Source organism: Orcinus orca, chromosome 12 (genome assembly GCF_937001465.1).
Source record: "Orcinus orca chromosome 12, mOrcOrc1.1, whole genome shotgun sequence".
Classification (NCBI taxonomy): Eukaryota; Metazoa; Chordata; class Mammalia; order Artiodactyla; family Delphinidae; genus Orcinus; species Orcinus orca.
Window position 1 is genome coordinate 60,705,459 of NC_064570.1, and position 17,765 is coordinate 60,723,223.

The window sequence follows — 17,765 nt, forward strand, 5'->3', positions numbered from 1 at the left end:
CTAAGTTGTCAAATTTATTGGCATAATGTTGCTCATAGTATTCCCTCATTAACCTTTTAGTGCCTCTAAAATTTGTAGTTATGTTACTTCTCTCATTTCTGATGTTGGTAATTTATATCTTCTCTCTTTTCCATAAGCAGTCAAGCTAGAAATTTTTCAATTTTTTTAATCATCTCCAAGAACCAGTTTTGGTTTAATTGATATTTTTCCTACTAATTTTCCATTTTCGATTTCTTTGATTTCTGAGCTATCTTATTATTACTTTCTTCTGCTTAATTTGGATTTAATTTTTGGTTTGATGCTAGACATTGTGTATTTTTTCTTATTGTGGGTCATAGGTATTTTTTATTCTTACAGATATTCTTGAGTTTTGTTTTGGACACATTTACTTGGGAATAGTTTGATTTTGTGGAGATTTGCTTGAAGTTTTGTTAGGTGGAATCAGAGCAGCCTTAGTCTAGGACTAATTTTTCCCTTTACTGAGGCACTACATTCTGAGACCTTTATCCAAAAACCTGTGAACTTCAAAGTTTTTCTCTTCTCTCTGGTAGGAACACAAACGAATCCCAGCCTTATATTATTTCCAAGCATTGTTCCCTCTAATCCTTTCAGGTTGTTTTTCCTCTGATCTCAGGTAATTTCCTCACACACATGTTTCGATCAGCACTCAGCTGAATTCTTAACAGGGGGCCCCTCTGCAAATCTTTGAATCTCTCTGTCTATATGGGTCTCTGTCTCTCTCTCTCCAGCTCTTTCCCATTTGGTACTCTACCCTACAAATATGCCTTTCCTTGCCCCTCCATTCTTCCAACTCTGTCTCTCTGTGTCCTCAGCTCAGGGGTCCTTTGTATGTGTTTCTATTGATGTTTCAGAAGTGGTTTTGCTTGCTTGTCATCGATGATTGGTTTTCTCATTTGTCTGTTTATTTCTGAGTAATGGATATTATATAAGGAAAATTATTGATAGAAATAATAGACATCTGGGAATGATTTATCTTTCTTTAAAATCTTTCTAAAGATTTTTATTGCTACTGCTGATTTCTGGGGTCACTATTAGTCTGTATAACTTAACACTGAGATTTGGGTTTGAAGTTTTCTGGTCTACCCAGATGACCTGGCTGCTGTCTGTGCAAGGGTGGTTCCTTCTTTCCTCTTAATCCTGGGATGTGGCGTTTTCAAGCCAACCCAAAGCAGACAGTGAAGCTTAGTAGGATTATACATGTCATGTGTCCTGAAGGCTGATTTTTGTCACCCAAGACTTGTGATGATGTTAAAAATGTATAAAATAAGAAGTAGCTCAGCTTTTGGTGGTGATCAACTTATAATTGGATAATGCCCCAGGCAGAAATGTTCCCCATTACCCTGTTAAAAATCTCTGGATTCACATCCTTTCCAGTGTCTCGGCATTTTAATTCCTTACCACCCAACTATTTGATAACTTTTGGATGATAATTTTTTATGTTTCCTCCATCTTTTTTTAGCTATGATCATCAGAAGAGTTTTTCTGAAATATTTAGCTCACTGACTAATGATATTTTTCCCTTTAAATGTCAATAAGCAGTGTGTTATAGCTATAATGTCACTGTCTTAGAAGCTAAATGTAGTATTACTTAAACATTTTTACATGATCACAATACTATATCCAACATTAAAATAATTGTGACAGCTAAAAACTTTTCCTGATTTTGCCAAATGACCCCTAGGCAGCACAGTTGCTCCTGGTGGGGAGCTACGGCTACTGAAATCTGGACAAGTCTTCAGGCTTCACAGCCCATGCTCATAATCATCACACTGCCCTGTCTACTTGGTAGGTTCTGCCCTAGGGTAGGTAGAGTTCTACCCTGGTTTCCACAAAACCTACATATCTCACTGCTTATTCCTCCCCTCACAGACACAAAGATATAATTAAGTTGAATTATATTTTTCTTCTTCTCTGTACTTCTCCTTCTCTGTACATAAGTCACTCTGTCCCCTTTCCTGTCATTCATGTCTTTCCCTTCCTAGTACCTGCCTGTCCAGTTTAAATGACATTCCTTTCTGTATCTTTCTTCATCTTCTCCTGTGCATTTCTCCCTCCTCTGAATGCTATTTCTCCCTTGAGGGTGTGAGTTATCTGAGGATTAAATTATGAAATATATGTGGGCAGAATTTGTGTCTTAATCATCTATTGTCTTCTAAAAGATAAAACAACAGTCTCCTGCATCCAGGAGGCACTAAGTTGAATGAATATATCACTTTTTTTTTGAGAAAATGTAGTGATTGTCTTTCATACAGTAATTCTAGAAAGAAACTGCTTCCTTAGCTTCCATTTTGAATTCATTATAAATTTATTACCAAAGAATTTAACTAAATTATATGCTTGCTAAGTACCTGTTTCTTTGAATATATTAATTCTTGAATCAGTATGACACATAGATGGACTACTTGCTAGTTAACATTTTGCTTTCATTTATTTATCTGAAAATGAGTCGTTCTCTTTCTTTACAACTGATTTTTAAAAAAATAATTTAAGGAATTTGGTTGTATCACACAATTCAATTTTGTCTACCCAGGTTGACATATTCATTAATCTTAGAATCAATAGGAAAAGAATTCTAAAACCAATTGATATTAAACTGAAAATAAATACACTTAAGTTTTGCTCAATTTTCCTTATGGTTCAATTGTTTCTTATGTATTATTTTATTAACCCAGAACAAAAATCAAGTTATAGCAACATTCTCCAAAGAATGTTCTACTAGTGCTTTTACGTACTCCATGAAAATAAAAAAGTTGGTGGTTATATAAGCTTTGGAAACTTTATGGTATATCCTGCGGTGGAAAATTCATAATTCACAGTAACACATTAAGGTTAGTAAGGAATTCTATAACAGAAATCAATCAATCATTGGTTCAACCTCATTTAACCCAGTGTTTCCAACCAGTAGAACTTAGTGGTTAAGCACTGAGACCCTGGGTTAATTGCCTGGCCTCAAATTCCAACTCTACCTCTTTTAAACTGTGTAAACTCAGGTGTGTGTCCCAACTTTCTGGCTGAGAAAAGTAAAGGTGATGGTGGAAGTGTAGAGTGTTGTAAAGATTAAATGAAATAACATATGTGAAGTATTTAGAATATAGCCTGGCTTATTGAAAGCCCTTGATCTATATTTACTATTATTATCATTTATATTTGACCACAGAATTTATTTTGGAGTAAGAACTACTGGGATCACTGTGGGATCTGTTACAGAGATTTTGGGAGGATTGTCACAGACATATTTGATATAGTAGCCATTCCTGGGAAGTGTGCCTAGATGGATTAGTTTTTATCTCTGAGTATTTACCTGGAAAAGGGATAGCTAACTTAAGTAAGAAATGGCCAGTTAATACCTATATGTGGTTGGATCCAATTTGTAAACTGGACTGAGGAGTTTTCATTTCCCTCCAGGTATGCTGAGATGTACTACCATCCTATCTGCCCAGAGAGAAGAAAGAAACATGAAGCCAAGAGAAAGAAAAGAACCTGCCCTTCTCCCCACAAACAACAGAGATATACACACATAAACATGAGCACACAAAACAGACCCACACATGGAGACACATATGCAGGCATCCAAACTCACACAAGACATACTCTCATTGTAGAGCACTGCCGAGGTTCATGTCATTTTCTGACTTGGTCTTTGTAATGAATGTATAATCTGTAAGATGTATTTATTTAGTTTTAAAATTTTAATTCAATGTATACAGGGAATCTAGATTTTCATGTAAGTGGAAAGGAACTTCCTCGAATGAATGATTTTGAACGTAAGCATTATAAATAACCAGCAGTAAGTATTGCACATTTAAATTGAAATTTTTATTTTAAATATTCACAGTACAGGAATTTATTAGGCCTGAATAGAACATCATTATTTACACATCCAAGGGATAACTCCAGCGGTAAATCAGTGAAATACTTACACTGAATATAGGAAATATGATTGTAGAGATTTCTTCTTACAGATACAGGCTCAAATCTTTTATACATTTATTTCTGCCTGGGGATCTTAGCACAGATTGAAGTCACTATTAGTTGCTGAACAAAATTTCACAAAATTATAACTATAGCAATCACATCATATATTTATAAGCCCAGAAAGACATCAATGGCAAGGAACCCACATTATAATAGTATTTTTACGGGAAGGAAACTTCAAATGACATCTCCAGTTTAATTTGTGGAAAACACAAGTTCTCCAGATAGCTGAATATACAGAGCTTCAATGGCATTTTGCCTCTCATGGCTTATTAAAATATTTGCTTAGCTGCCATAATATGTTATGTTATTTACAGGTTGAATCAATGAAGGGAACAGTATGGTAGCGAACTAAGAGCTCAGATTGATGTTTGCTGACTGTCATAAACATATAACATCCTGGTCTGGGAAGTTGGCCTCCACATTGCTGGGAATGGCTACTCATCATTTGGATCAATGCTTGACTCCAGGATGTAGCAAGACTCAGTTGCATGATTTTCACTTGGAATAATAGCTGAAGTCAGCTTTTCTTACCAATATACTAACTTCACTGAAGCTGTTAAAATAACCTGAATGAACCAAACTCCTGCAAATAAATAAATAAATAAATGTATAAATAGGATCCCCACTGTTTTAATAACATAGCAATGAAATTAGCTTCCAACAGTGTAAATGCTATACTGGTGTTCAAGTCACCAAGTGCTATGTTCTAGCCTCACTATATCATGGTGAATGACTAATTTCATTCGTGGGTGGGGTGGTTATTGGTCCACATATATTATCCATTTGGAATTCAGCCCTTCCAAAAACACAAGTATATTTTCTGAAAAAAGAACTCAAAGACAAAAATAAAGACAGGACTTTGCTGAACGGAGTAATTTCTGCTCACATGGATTGCTGCAAATTTTCAGCATGTAAAGGCTTGGTCTTGCAGCCAAAATTCACATTTTCTGTGCAATCATCTTTTTTTTTTTTTTTAATTACTCAAGTTACTGAGAAAAAGATTGGGTTTATTTCTTTTCCTCCTACCAATTATACTGATTGGCTGTCCATACTGTCCAGGGGTTGTAAACGTTACTGCCCAGTTTAGTGTTGTGCAGACCTGGCCTCAAGTTTTTTTTTTTTTTTTTTAAATTAATTATTTTTTTTAACCCCACTGGCAGTAGTACTGATTTTGGCAGTGTCAAAAAAAGACATACCATTCTTGATTGTAGAAAAAGCTGCCAGAATATTGTGTTCATAGTACGGAATGGATTGAGATGATTTTTTTTTTCACCTCTTCATGCTTCATTATAGGAAATTGCTATACAGTAAATTGTATCATTTGCCAACAAATGATTTTATTTGTTGTATTTTATTGCCGACAAGAAACGCCAAGAAGAAAATTGGGAGGAGTGGAATTTACCACAATATGCTGCAAAGTTAGAAAATAAGCAAAGTAGCATCGTCTATGGGCTCATTCACACTGAGAGTAACATTTTCACTACTAAAGTTTAAAAAGGACTTCTGAAAGAACATGAATCATGCACATGGGATGAGATGAAGCCTGTGGGTGAGTTGGCAGTGTGAATCCCCCCAAAGTTGCACGATTCCCTAATGGCATGCACTTTTTCACCTAATATAACACAACCGTAATATCGTCATATAATTTCTAGCACAACTTATTTCAAACATGCACTGGCTACTAAAATAAGATTTTAAAGAAAAGCTGATGTTTGATATAAAATAATCATGTTTTTTCAAGTGTGGAAAAATACTCTACAAAAAAATAAGTAGAAAAGTGATTTCTGATCAATGTGTGATTTTATCTATAAAAATTCAGATGACTAATTAGTGTGCTTACGACAACCCTATCAGGTCTGCATGGCAATAATACACATACAGAAAGTTAAGAGCATTAAACAACTATTAGCACAATGCAAGTATCCGTATCAGAAATAACATGAACCTATAAACTGTACATTTGGCATTTAGGTTTCAGGGTGTTTTTGAGTCTGTTTAAATATGACAATACAATAGTGTAAAATCACATTACACAAATAAAACATACAATTACCATCCCAATAGTGTATGGATTACTGACCCTTACAAGTCACACATTGGCTAGAATTGGCACAATTTTTTTCAGCATGATAGTTTTGACCTTCCTTACTTGAGTGGATGTCGTTTTATTCAAAGTTACACTTGAACTACATAAAAAAAAGGATAGGCATGGGTGAGTCTATATGTGTGTTCTTGAGGAAATGAGATAAGAGGAAGCATATGGCATCCCTACTCTTCGTCTGTAAACCTCCCTTGCAGCTTTCTTCATTAGCAATGCTTTAGTTAGAGCTCCTAAAGAAATTGCCTGTCAACCTATTTTCCCTCCTTCTTATGGCTCACAGAGCATCCACATGACCACATGGAAGGGAGCAGGAAGAAAAGAAGAAAAATTCTAGACGAATATATGACAGCTCATGCCCTGTGCCAGGCTAATTAAACCAGGATGTCTAATCAACAAATCAAAATTTGTAAGAGCTTCTCAGGTGGTGATAATGTAAAGTTCACTGCACTCTGTTGACAGATGAGAAATCTATGGCCCAGAAAAGCTAGTGAATTATACAATAGGTTATGTAAGCTAGAACTTGAATTCTGATCCTTAATTTACTGCTCCTTTCCTTGTTTCTTGTTGCCATTTTTCTCCTTTCTGCAGCTTTCTGAACTTGAATCTACCTGCAGACGTGTTAGCTCTTTACCTTTTCCCTTTAAAAAACATCTATTATACACACATGTTGTTTTGGATTTAGAATAGACCACAGTATTCCAATGAAGATGATAAATCTCAATAATTTCATTCAAATAATTTTGACCAGTTGCATTTCCTCCAGCAAACATTACTTCTTATCTTCATCTGACACAGGATTTATGGAAATGTTGTTTTTTACATTGTCACAATTACTCCGCTAACCCTGACTCTTATCAAACCCAACCTTAAATAAAAAGAGAGAAAAAGGTAAAAGAGGGGAAAAAAAGGCACGTGAATAGCTATATTGTTTGTGAAGGTTGCCATCATACTGATAGCTCTAGAGATTTAAATTTTTATTTTAAGAGCAAAAAAGCGTGATGCTATTTTCACAGCTTTTTTTTTTTTTCCTATTCCTATTTCCACTGCCACATAAGCTGTTAATCTTCCAGGGCAAGAGCCTTCATTGATTTGAGGGTAGAGCATCTACAAGCTAAAAGGGATTTTTAATTTTGTTTTGTTTTCCTTTTAAGTAAACTCCTGGTCACAAGTCTTTTGATTCATTATTTTAAAATAACATATAAAATATTTGAGATAGGTCACCTGTTATCTAAAAAGTGCACTGCTCCCAGTTTTACACAGGCAACCAGATATTCTCGATTTGCTCGAGGGCTTTTGAAAATCAATATGTGAAAGGCCTGACCTCATTACAGTCCCTAGAGACACGCGTCCTACCCAACATGATAGTGAGCTCTCTTCCGGCAATCTTGCCTCGGATGAAGATGGCCTCTTCAGGATTGTCTCATCCGAGAGACCAAGGTGGCTAATAAGTCCCATCTGAGGTCAGGGGATGAGCGTTGTAACTCTGGCACATATTTCTTGCATAATGAGTAGTACTGGGTTGTTAATTCAGTCTGGGTCCTCTTTCTGCCGAGCCCCTTTTCTCTCTCCTTCACTCTCATTAATCAAAATGGAATGCAGTTGTGTGTAGAAAGCCACAACAGTTAACATACCTCTCTGTAGAAATCGTTCTTAAAATTTTTCTGATAAAACTTAACGTTTTTCACAATGAAATTCCAGCAAGCTCTAATTTAACACACTTTCCATATATAGTTAATTCAACAGTTTGGTTGCCAGAGAACTCAGAAAAATGACTTAATTCAGTTTTTGAAGTTTTCTAAGGTTGTATCTGAAATAATAAATGTTTCTAAAATTTTTTAAAGCAACACAACTAGGAACTACTTAAAAATACTATTTTGAATATCATTCCTTTTTTACACACTGAAAATAAAAGTTGTCCTTAACTCTACTTTTTTGTTTTATTACAGTACAACTTAGAAACTGTGCACATGAACAGTTGAGAATATTCATGTCAAAACTCTTTTTATTATGCAACTAGTAATTAGAGTAGTCAATCGCAGTCTGGCTAAGAATTATTTTATTTCTGCACCAGTAAACAAATACATCCCACCTCATTGAATGTATACTCTAACATTTAAAAAGTAAATTTTAGCATTCTTTTTAAACTTTACAAAAAGTAGAGACTTGATTCTGTTTCCTAACTTTTATCATTAACTAGTTCTGTGGCTGAACTACTAGACAGTTGAAATGAGGGATTAAGTCAAGTTGTTGAATATTTATTTCTAGGCCTCTTTCCTTACCAGAAAATGATTTCTGAGAATCTTCCTGCTATTCCGTCTGTGACTTGAGCTATACCAACTGATAATATGCTAAATTGACTATTAATTTACTGATTGCTCATAACATGGAGGTAAAATTAGGTCTGCTTTGGATTCCATGATTTTAAGAAATGATGTATGTGTTTAGTAATGCAAATAATGCCTATGCACTACGACTGTCAGCTCCCCACACACCTTGCGTTACTTAGTGATTACAGAAGACGTGAATGTACGCGTCCACACTATATTTGTTTCTCCTCTCCTGAAGATTATTCCTTTGGCTTATTTAAATTTGCAGTGATTTTTATAAACTGCTTAACGCTTTCAGTGCCTCAGGACTGAAATTGTGGAAATAATTTTGGATCCCTCACAATGATCTTTCATTATAGTAAACCATGCTAACTGGACACATTGTCTAGTCACTTAAACGTCATTATATTTGTCCTCACAAAAAACACATCATGAATATGTTACCTCCATGTTACCTCCACATGCATGTTACCCCATATGCAAAATCTGAGGCTAAGAGAAGTCACATAACTTGCACACAGTGAATGGGCAGAGCTGGGATTCAACTCTAAATCTGTGGTCATCAAAAATCCATGTGCTGTATGCTATAACCTTGTTGCTTCTTGTACATCACAGGGAAATATAGCCATTATTTTGTAATAACTTTAAGTGGAGTACAGTCTATAAAAATATTGAACCACTATGTTGTACACATAATATAATATTGTAAATCAATTTGCTATACTTCAATTTAAAAAAATCCACATGCTACAGCTTGCTGGTATATCCTGACTGCAAATTACTTTTCAACCCATCAAGCAAGGACTTTGGAATCTGGGAAAGAGTTTTCTTAAACACATACAGCAGATAAGCAGATCACAGAAGCTTAGGATTTTATGGCTGTAAAGGATTTTAGTAATTGGATAGTCTAGTCCTTCCATTGCAAAATATAAACATGAAGTTAGAAACCAGAAAGAGAATGAGAGGCATTTTTTTCAAGGTATATAACCTTTTCTTGTCCTACTAATTCCTCCAGGCCAAGAATTGTTCATGTCTTTTGTGTAGACTGGTGGTTCCCAGAGGTGGCCCCATGTTAGTATCAGCTGTGGAGCCTTTTCATGAAATAATTAGGCATAGACATTGTTTTGGACCTTGAAGTAGGGGAATGAATACTTTACTGACATATTTGAAAGATTCCAGGTTAACTCAAGAAAGGTGATAGCTCGTTTCAACTGAGCGATAGAACACTTCCCATTTAACAGGTGGCTAAGACTCAGACCTCAAAACTAACAGCACATCAGAACTATCTGGGGAGATTTTAAAAATACAGATTCCAGCTCCCATCTCCGATCCAGAGAATCAGAAGCTGTGTATTATTAACACTTTTTCAAATGATTCTTCCGTACCTGACCCAGCAAGTTCCAAATGCGTGTGTTTGAGAATCATTGGCTTAGGATGGTTCACAAACTATGGCATGAAACAGAATAACTTAGGACATGCATTAAAAGCATGTTTTTTTGGACTTATGTGAAGATATTCCAACTGCATGAGCCGGGCCCAGGAATCAGTATTGTTCATGAACACCTCTGGTGATTCGAGGTGAGGTGACCCAGGAACCAGGCTTTTCACTAACATTGACAAAAGGCAGTTGATGTTGGAGGGGTTTTTTTTAAATTCTTCTTAAAAATATTTTTAATTTAAATCAAATGAATAAATATATATTAGCTGTGAGTTTTAAAAATAACTGAGTTGTCCAGATGTGTTCAATCTGGCTTACTCTAATTAGCCTCCCCATTTTACTATCATCTGGGGATTGACTATGCGCCTCCACTACCTCCCTGAAATGTTTGCATACATAAAAATTTTCAGATAATTGTAATAGGAATGTGGATGGTGTAGAAAAATTTAAAATATTTTAAAATAATGCTCAATATATGCTTATTTTTCTGCAGGCAATTAAGATCTCAGTGCGTAGGTGAGTATATGAATTGCAAAGGAAGTAGGTAGAGAACTAAGGGGTGGAAGGAGTTAAAGGAGGAGGGTTAGTTAATTGAGCATTTGCTATATTCACTGGATTAGTCTCTTTCCAAATATTAGATTAATAATCAGTTTTATACTTTACTTGTCTATTCAGAGAAATGAGGGAAATCTGTTGGAATATTTACCTCCAAAATATTATTTTGTGATGGTCATTGGAAGTGCATTTGCAAATACGCGCATATATCAATTTAGATCTTAGATGAGAGAGTAACAGTGCTAAAAGGAACATACAAAAAACAAGGTCCAGAGAGGTTAAGTGGCTTTCTCAAAATTACAGTTTTTTGAATAAATAACCCAGCTTAGCATTACTCATATTTCTGGTTTAGCAGGCTATCTCTCATTTATGTTGTAAACTGCTCTATATAATGCTTACGGATATGGATGCATTCAATATGAATTACTAAGAGGAAGAACGCTTTGGGTAGTAGTGGAGCTTATCCATTTGCAAAATGCTACAAAATCTCCAGATGAGAGATGTCCAGAAAAAAAATACCATCTTCATTGACTGATGTTTGCAATACAAAGAAGTGTTAATTCGGGAGGAAAGAAAAGATATTTCTCCCCACGCATAGTTTGGTAATAAATATGTGCCCCCTACAGTGCTTGCACTTTATATTCTTCTTAAATACTACTTGTTTTTTTTCTATTAGAAACCGTTGGTATGTTAATATTTGAATAAACTGTTAACATGTTGCAAATTCTTTTTAATCTTTCTAGAAATGTTACTTCTTTGGGGTCTTAGAATGCAGTAAGCCTGGAAAGACATAAAATGCCTTCCTTTTCATCCAGGCAGCAAACTGACCAATGAAATAAATACATCATGTCTAACAGGTACCAAGAAGCTGGAACTGTTATCACACTTTAAAAAATATTTTGCATGATCTCTAATGCAACCTGTTTATTCATTCAACAAGAATTTGTTGAGATCCTCCTCTGGGTTAGGCACTGGATTTATCTTTTAGATTCTAAAATTTATTTTGTTTAACAGTTTGATTACAATTAATTTATTAAGAAGTTCCCTTAAATGAGATAGAGTTTAAGGGCACTCAAAGATATGATTAAGCACAAAGTCATAATGTAAGGATCTAAACCTTGTTTTGGTAACATTAATTCATGCAGAGACATTTTCTGGGTGATTGCCTTTAAGACTCAACGGAATCTAGTCTGAAAATTGGCAGGCAAAAAGATCTCAATAGTATAGTTTCCTATTCTTTCCATATTTAACCTCCAACTGGAGGCAAGAATATAAAGGCTCAGCAAATAATTTCTAAATAGTTGGTCAATTTATACCTCAGATACTCTAAGCTTTCTAAGCCCTCACAACAGAAGATATTTCTGCACATTCTGGGATTATCAGAATTTGTATAGTAAATATACAATTTTGAAGCTGATAGTGGATTCCTATTTAGATAACTTTTTCCGTTTCTACTTCATATTGTCATATTTATGGCTGTCATAAACTACGACTGTCATGTCTTTTTTTTTTCAGACATGACATACTGCTAGATATGGAGAATTTAGTATATGTTCTTATTAATAAGGCCTATAATAATTATATTTATATATTCTTACTAGTAAGGCCTGCAATAAATAATATTTAGACCATTGAAAGTAAAAGATTTTTGATATTTTTAAATAAAACGTTTTAAGTGGTCTGTTCTTTTTTTATATTCACAATCTACCTCCTGGCAAAATTTGTTTGTTTTTGTAACCAGCAGCAAGCCAATCTTGTCAAATATTTATCTTTCACCACGTGATATCCTTAAAAAATTGCAATCCACAGGATTTATTAAAGAAGTGGCAGAGAAACAGAACCATCTTGAGGGTTGCATTTCACTTCAAATGTAGTGAAAGCCCATTTCCTTCTACTAAAGCTCAACTCCTAAAATATTTAAACCAGAAAGAATGCTAACAAGTTTCACGTTTTATTTACCTTATGTATACTTTTTCAAAAGTCAAAGTGCTTCCACAGAGAGTGTAACATCCTACAGGCCCTAATAACACCAATAAGGCATTCACATTTTTAGAATTGAGATGTACTTCAATGATAAGGTGAGAATACAATGAAGAAGAAAACAGGATCAAGAGAGATAGTACCCTTTAATTCTAATCTTGGCTATGTCAATATAGGTGTGGGGTGTACGAGTGTGTGTGCCTGTGTGTGTGTGTGTGAACATATGTCTTAAATAAATATTATCTCTGAATCTAGTTGTTTCATAAGTAGAACGAAGAGATTGGTTTGTAAACATTGCTATAATTTCTTCCAGCCCTAAAACTCACTGATCAATGGACCCAGAATTGAAGCTGACTCATTCATTTTTGGTACTTCATATTAAGAAAACTTATTCTTCTGGGACTTGGTAATGGGTTTTTAATATACAGATGTGCTAGTTAGTCACTCAGTATTATTGCCTTAGCTTCAGTCATATTATTAGCATATAATTATAGTCTCACACTGAGAAAGAGACCAAATTCATAGTTGACAATAAAGGCAATGCCCTCAGGTTTCTCGGTTCTTTGAAATCATGAGCACCCACCACAGCAAAGGCTTTTTACTGAATGCTTTTCTGCTTCTGCAGAAAGGAGGTATTTCTAAATTGGTTAGTAATGCATCCTCTTTAGATCCCTATACTTTTTTTTGGCCAAAAAGACAATAAAGTAAACATAAATGTATGAATTTGACTATTTGAACATCATGAAATAAATGTAGTGGAGATCTCTCCTTATCTAGGAGGGCATCTACACAGACATCATTTCTGGATGCAGTGTGGTTAGAAGAGATAATATGGAGGTAATCTTCCATTAGATCAAGTGAGTAAACAAAGTATGTGGCTCAGAAACAGGTTTGTTCATCTTTATCTCTGGTTAGGGCATTGCCTGACACAGGGAGCCTGTTCAATCATGGGTAAAGGAGTGAACCTGAAGGTCAAACAAGCCTTCATCCAATGTAGGAATCTTCCTCTGCTCAAATCCTTCTAGTGGTCCCAAGAGCTCATTCCCTCACAAGGCAGTCTGGATTGTTGGACATAGCTCCTGCTTTCTGAATTTAAATTTGCCTCTCTCTCTAACTTCCATTTGATGTAGAAAATTGTGGAGTTGAGTTCTACTGATGTTAACATGTAGAGGATTATTAGACTAAGTCACAAATAGACACAAATGGATGTCATCAGAACGTTCTAACACTTTTGATGGGTTTAGAATAAAGTCATTAAAGATTCTTTTGGTAAATGCTTTCTTTGAAGAATCCTTATCTTCCCATCTTTTTCTCACTGTTCTCTGCTTATATCCAGCCCTTAACATTATGGAGGGGAAACACTGTACAGCAACTTCAAGTTCAGGGGTGAATTCTCCAAAAACGTAGTATAATGAAAGTTTATTTTGGTTCTGTAAAACCCTGAGGGCCATGGTCATATGTGCCACATATGAATAATTACAAAAATGGAATATAAAACATCATCTCCAGTTAGTACCTCTAGGATAGAACTGTCACTTTTTTGGAACAAACAAAAATTTTCTGATGACTTTCAATGTCATTCATTTATTAATTCAACAAATATGCATTGAGATATCACTCTGTGTTCCCTACAGATCGCCATTTTATTATGTTTAACATCTTATACTTAAGACCTTGATAATAATTTTATTTAGGTTCTTTTAAATGATAGGACAAACATCTCACATATTATGTTCATATGATGAAATGAAATAGTTTTAGACATTGGACCTTTGGAAAAAATATTTTAAATTGATGTTATTAAAAATTATATTGATGCATAAATGTACCAATTATAAATATGACTTGTATCTATACATAACATTTTCCCTTGTCACTTGTTAAGATTATTTGTTTCATTATAAAAAGGAGTGTTAAAATCAGGAAGAAAACTATCTTAGATTTTCTTAAGTGTTACTAGGATTATTTCCCAGGTACTACAAATCCCAACAAATTGGATATTTAAAAATACATCATAATTTAACTTAAGATCATGAGAACAAGTGGCTGCATGTGCAAGTCAACTTAATGAAAATAAATGGAAAGCCTAATAGCTTCCCGAATAGAATAGTTCTGCTCCACTATCTGGCTTATTCACTAAGTGAATAATTCACAAATGTGGCATTCACAAATGTGGTAAACAGGTAAAAAAATAGATCAAATAAAGACAGTTATACACTGTTCAACTTCGAAGTCAAAGAGGTTAGAATTCAATTACAAATGCTTTTCCTTTGTTACATTATGCCAACTTGGAACTAGAGATGATAATATTTAATGAAAATATTCATATTTGAAGATGTGCATCTTCATTTACCAAATGGATTAAACAACTGATCAGTGTAGGAACAACAATCGAATCACAAAGTTACATTACAGACAACTACAAAAATATGAAACAAATAATGTTTACAAATGATAGAGAAGAATAAATTATTTTTCAGTGCACATAATTAGGTATATATAAGATAATTTAAAACAAGTGGAGTGATTGCTGAGGCTGCGCTCTCAAAAATCTCCATCAAAATATATATGTCACCCGAGAGAGTGATACAAATAAATTATGACACAAAAGCTGAATGATGTCTCTTCTCATCTTCAAAACCTCAATAATATCTCATCAAAATATATATGTCACCCAAGAGAGAGTGATACAAATAAATTATGACACAAAAGCTGAATGATGTCTCTTCTCATCTTCAAAACCTCAATAATATCTCATCAAAATAATTTTCCAAGTGTGCAAATGATGGAAAACTTTAATTCCAAAACCATTTCTCTAAATTACCAACAGATTTATATTCTTGATGTCTTTTCACATGGTCACAAGCCAAGCATGCATGTGATTCCCAAAATCGTGGAAGATTTACTGTGAAATCTTTCCTCCAGTTAAAGTAACTAAGGTATAATTTATTGTTTTTATCTACTTCCTTCAGATACTTTGCTAGCTCACTGGGAGAGTTATAATCTTCCACATGAATGAATGAATCTGCTGGAATATAATTCTCATAGTTTTCCCTAGATGGCCCCAAAACAACAGGCACAGAGCCAGCCAGAAAAGCATTGTAGAGCTTTTCTGTGATGTAATCTTTGTGGATTGAGTTTTCAAAGGAAAGATAAAATTTGCAAGTAGATATGGTAGGAATCAAATTTTTATCATTCACATACTCTCCAAATGCTTGCCCATAGGTATGGATTTCAATGCTTTTGCTTAGCTCATTGTAATACTTGACCCTGGCATGCTCAGGGTTCCAGTTACTTACAACCCAGCACACTAACTTCTCTTTGCTTGGCACTTCAAACACGAAGGGGTTTGTGCTCACCGTCAAGAAGCCATAAGGCACTTGGATATCTGAGTCGCGGCGATAAGTCAGAGTCAGGTTGAACAGATGCTCAATGCCGCTCTTCTGGGGTGTGTGAGTTGGTGATTCCAAATTCATCCAAATCCATTTCTGGAAGGGTGGCCTCGCCTGCTGAGGTAAATTAGTCAGATCCCAACTGATGTCTCGGTGATGGATCAGAACCGCGTGTGATTTGTTGTACAGGGACCGGTCCGTCGTGAGATGGCATCCTTGAATGTTGAACATTGCTTGGCAAGATGTAAGGTCAAAGGTCTGCCCAAATGGCCACACCCAAATCAGAATCGTAGTTTCGTTAAAATAATCAGTTTTGGTGGAGAAGAAATTTTTCATTTTCAGCACAGTGCTGGCTGACTCCATCGGATTGAAGATCCAGCTGTTGGTGGGCTTGATGTAAATGAGCAGACATGCCATGAAGCAGCCCAGGATAATGCAGACGATTAAAAATGGGCGGAGAATTCCTTTGGATGCCGAGGTCATAATTTTTCCTGTGAAACAGAAAAGGAAAGATAGAGGGGTAGGTAGAGGTAGGGATGAAGAGTTAATCATAAATACATTTTGAGATAAACAGGTGATACATCCTAAAATACACTTAATCACAAAATCAACTGCATTTTCCTTTCCAGTCTTAGCAAAAACTAAATATAGGATGTCAGTGCAATAAAATCAAGTTGTAACTTTAACAGTACCCGTTTCCTAAATGCTCATTCTCAGCTAGGCTTTGTGCCAAGCACTTTGCATACTTCATTTCCTTTGATCCTCACAGAACCCCTATCAAGGAGGTCTTTTATCACCTCTTCTCTGCAGAATGAGGAAGTTGAGGGCCAGAGATATAAGTAACTAGCTTACCCTAACTAGCTTACCCATTGAGTTATGCTCTTTCTTGCCTTCTACAATCTTTTTTGAACAAATAATACAAACATCAATAATCCATTGAGGTGCATTTGGCACCTCAGGTTTTATTGTCTTGATTTCTCTAGTCTCTACCCTTTATATGAGTGAGGACTATTTACCCAGGAGTTAAATTCAGATCCATTTCCCATAACAAGAACAGTATCTGACACTTATCTGGTGCTCATTAGTGCCAAGCATTAATCTGAGGACTTACATGAACATATATATATATATACATATGTGTGTGTTAATGTATATACATATGTGTGGTGTGTGTGTCTGCGTAAGCATACATATTAACTCATTATATTCCCATCTTAATCATGAAGAAACTAAAGCCCAAAATGGTTAAGAAACTTGCCCAAGGTGATATAGTAAGTGGCAGAATACACTTTTAAACTCAGGCTCTGGCTCCAGAGTCTGGGCACTTGAGGACTACATTTTTTTTTTTTGCGGTACGCGAGCCTCTCACTGTTGTGGCCTCTCTTGTTGCGGAGCACAGGCTCCGGACGCGCAAGCCCAGCGGCCATGGCTCACGGGCCCAGCCGCCCCGCGGCATGTGGGATCTTCCCGGACCCGGGCACGAAACTGTGTCCCCTGCATCGGCAGGCGGACTCTCAACCACTGCGCCACCAGGGAAGCCCGAGGACTACATTTTTATAATCATTGATTCCCCTGGTTGCAGCCAGAGGATGCAATCATCTTAATGATAACAGTATGTAAACTCCATGAGGGGCTTTGTTTCTCACTGCTGTATCCTCATCACCAGGTTACAGTAGATGCTTAATAGATGCTGTGTATGTTGCATGAATGAATGGGTGGATTGCTGAGTACCAACTATGCCCAAGGTAAAATGCTTGGTAACTAGATAAACAAAAGTGAACCAAGTGTGAATGAATGAAATTATACTTAGTTGCTTTCTTGGTGTATTTTAACTACCTATCCTTCTACAGAATAACTACCTTTAAATTGACTTACAGGTATTCCTACCAGTAGATGAGCAAAATCTCCTAGTTTTGATTCTCTTTGTAGCAACTCAAAGTTGGCATATTGTACGTTTTAATCCCACAACACTT

The 17,765-nt window shown here is 35.5% G+C and overlaps 1 protein-coding gene across 1 annotated transcript in view; it reads right to left on the reverse strand.

Annotated features, from left to right (window-relative positions):
• Window positions 1-15,182: 15,182 nt before the first annotated feature.
• Window positions 15,183-17,765, reverse strand: part of FUT9 (fucosyltransferase 9) — a 168,727-nt gene continuing 166,144 nt past the window's right edge. Inside the window, exon 3 of the mRNA XM_004264804.2 lies at window positions 15,183-16,283. Within this exon, the coding sequence (XP_004264852.1) occupies window positions 15,196-16,275 (1,080 nt within the window). The 5' untranslated portion in view covers window positions 16,276-16,283 and the 3' untranslated portion in view covers window positions 15,183-15,195. The remainder of the gene's footprint in view (window positions 16,284-17,765) is intronic.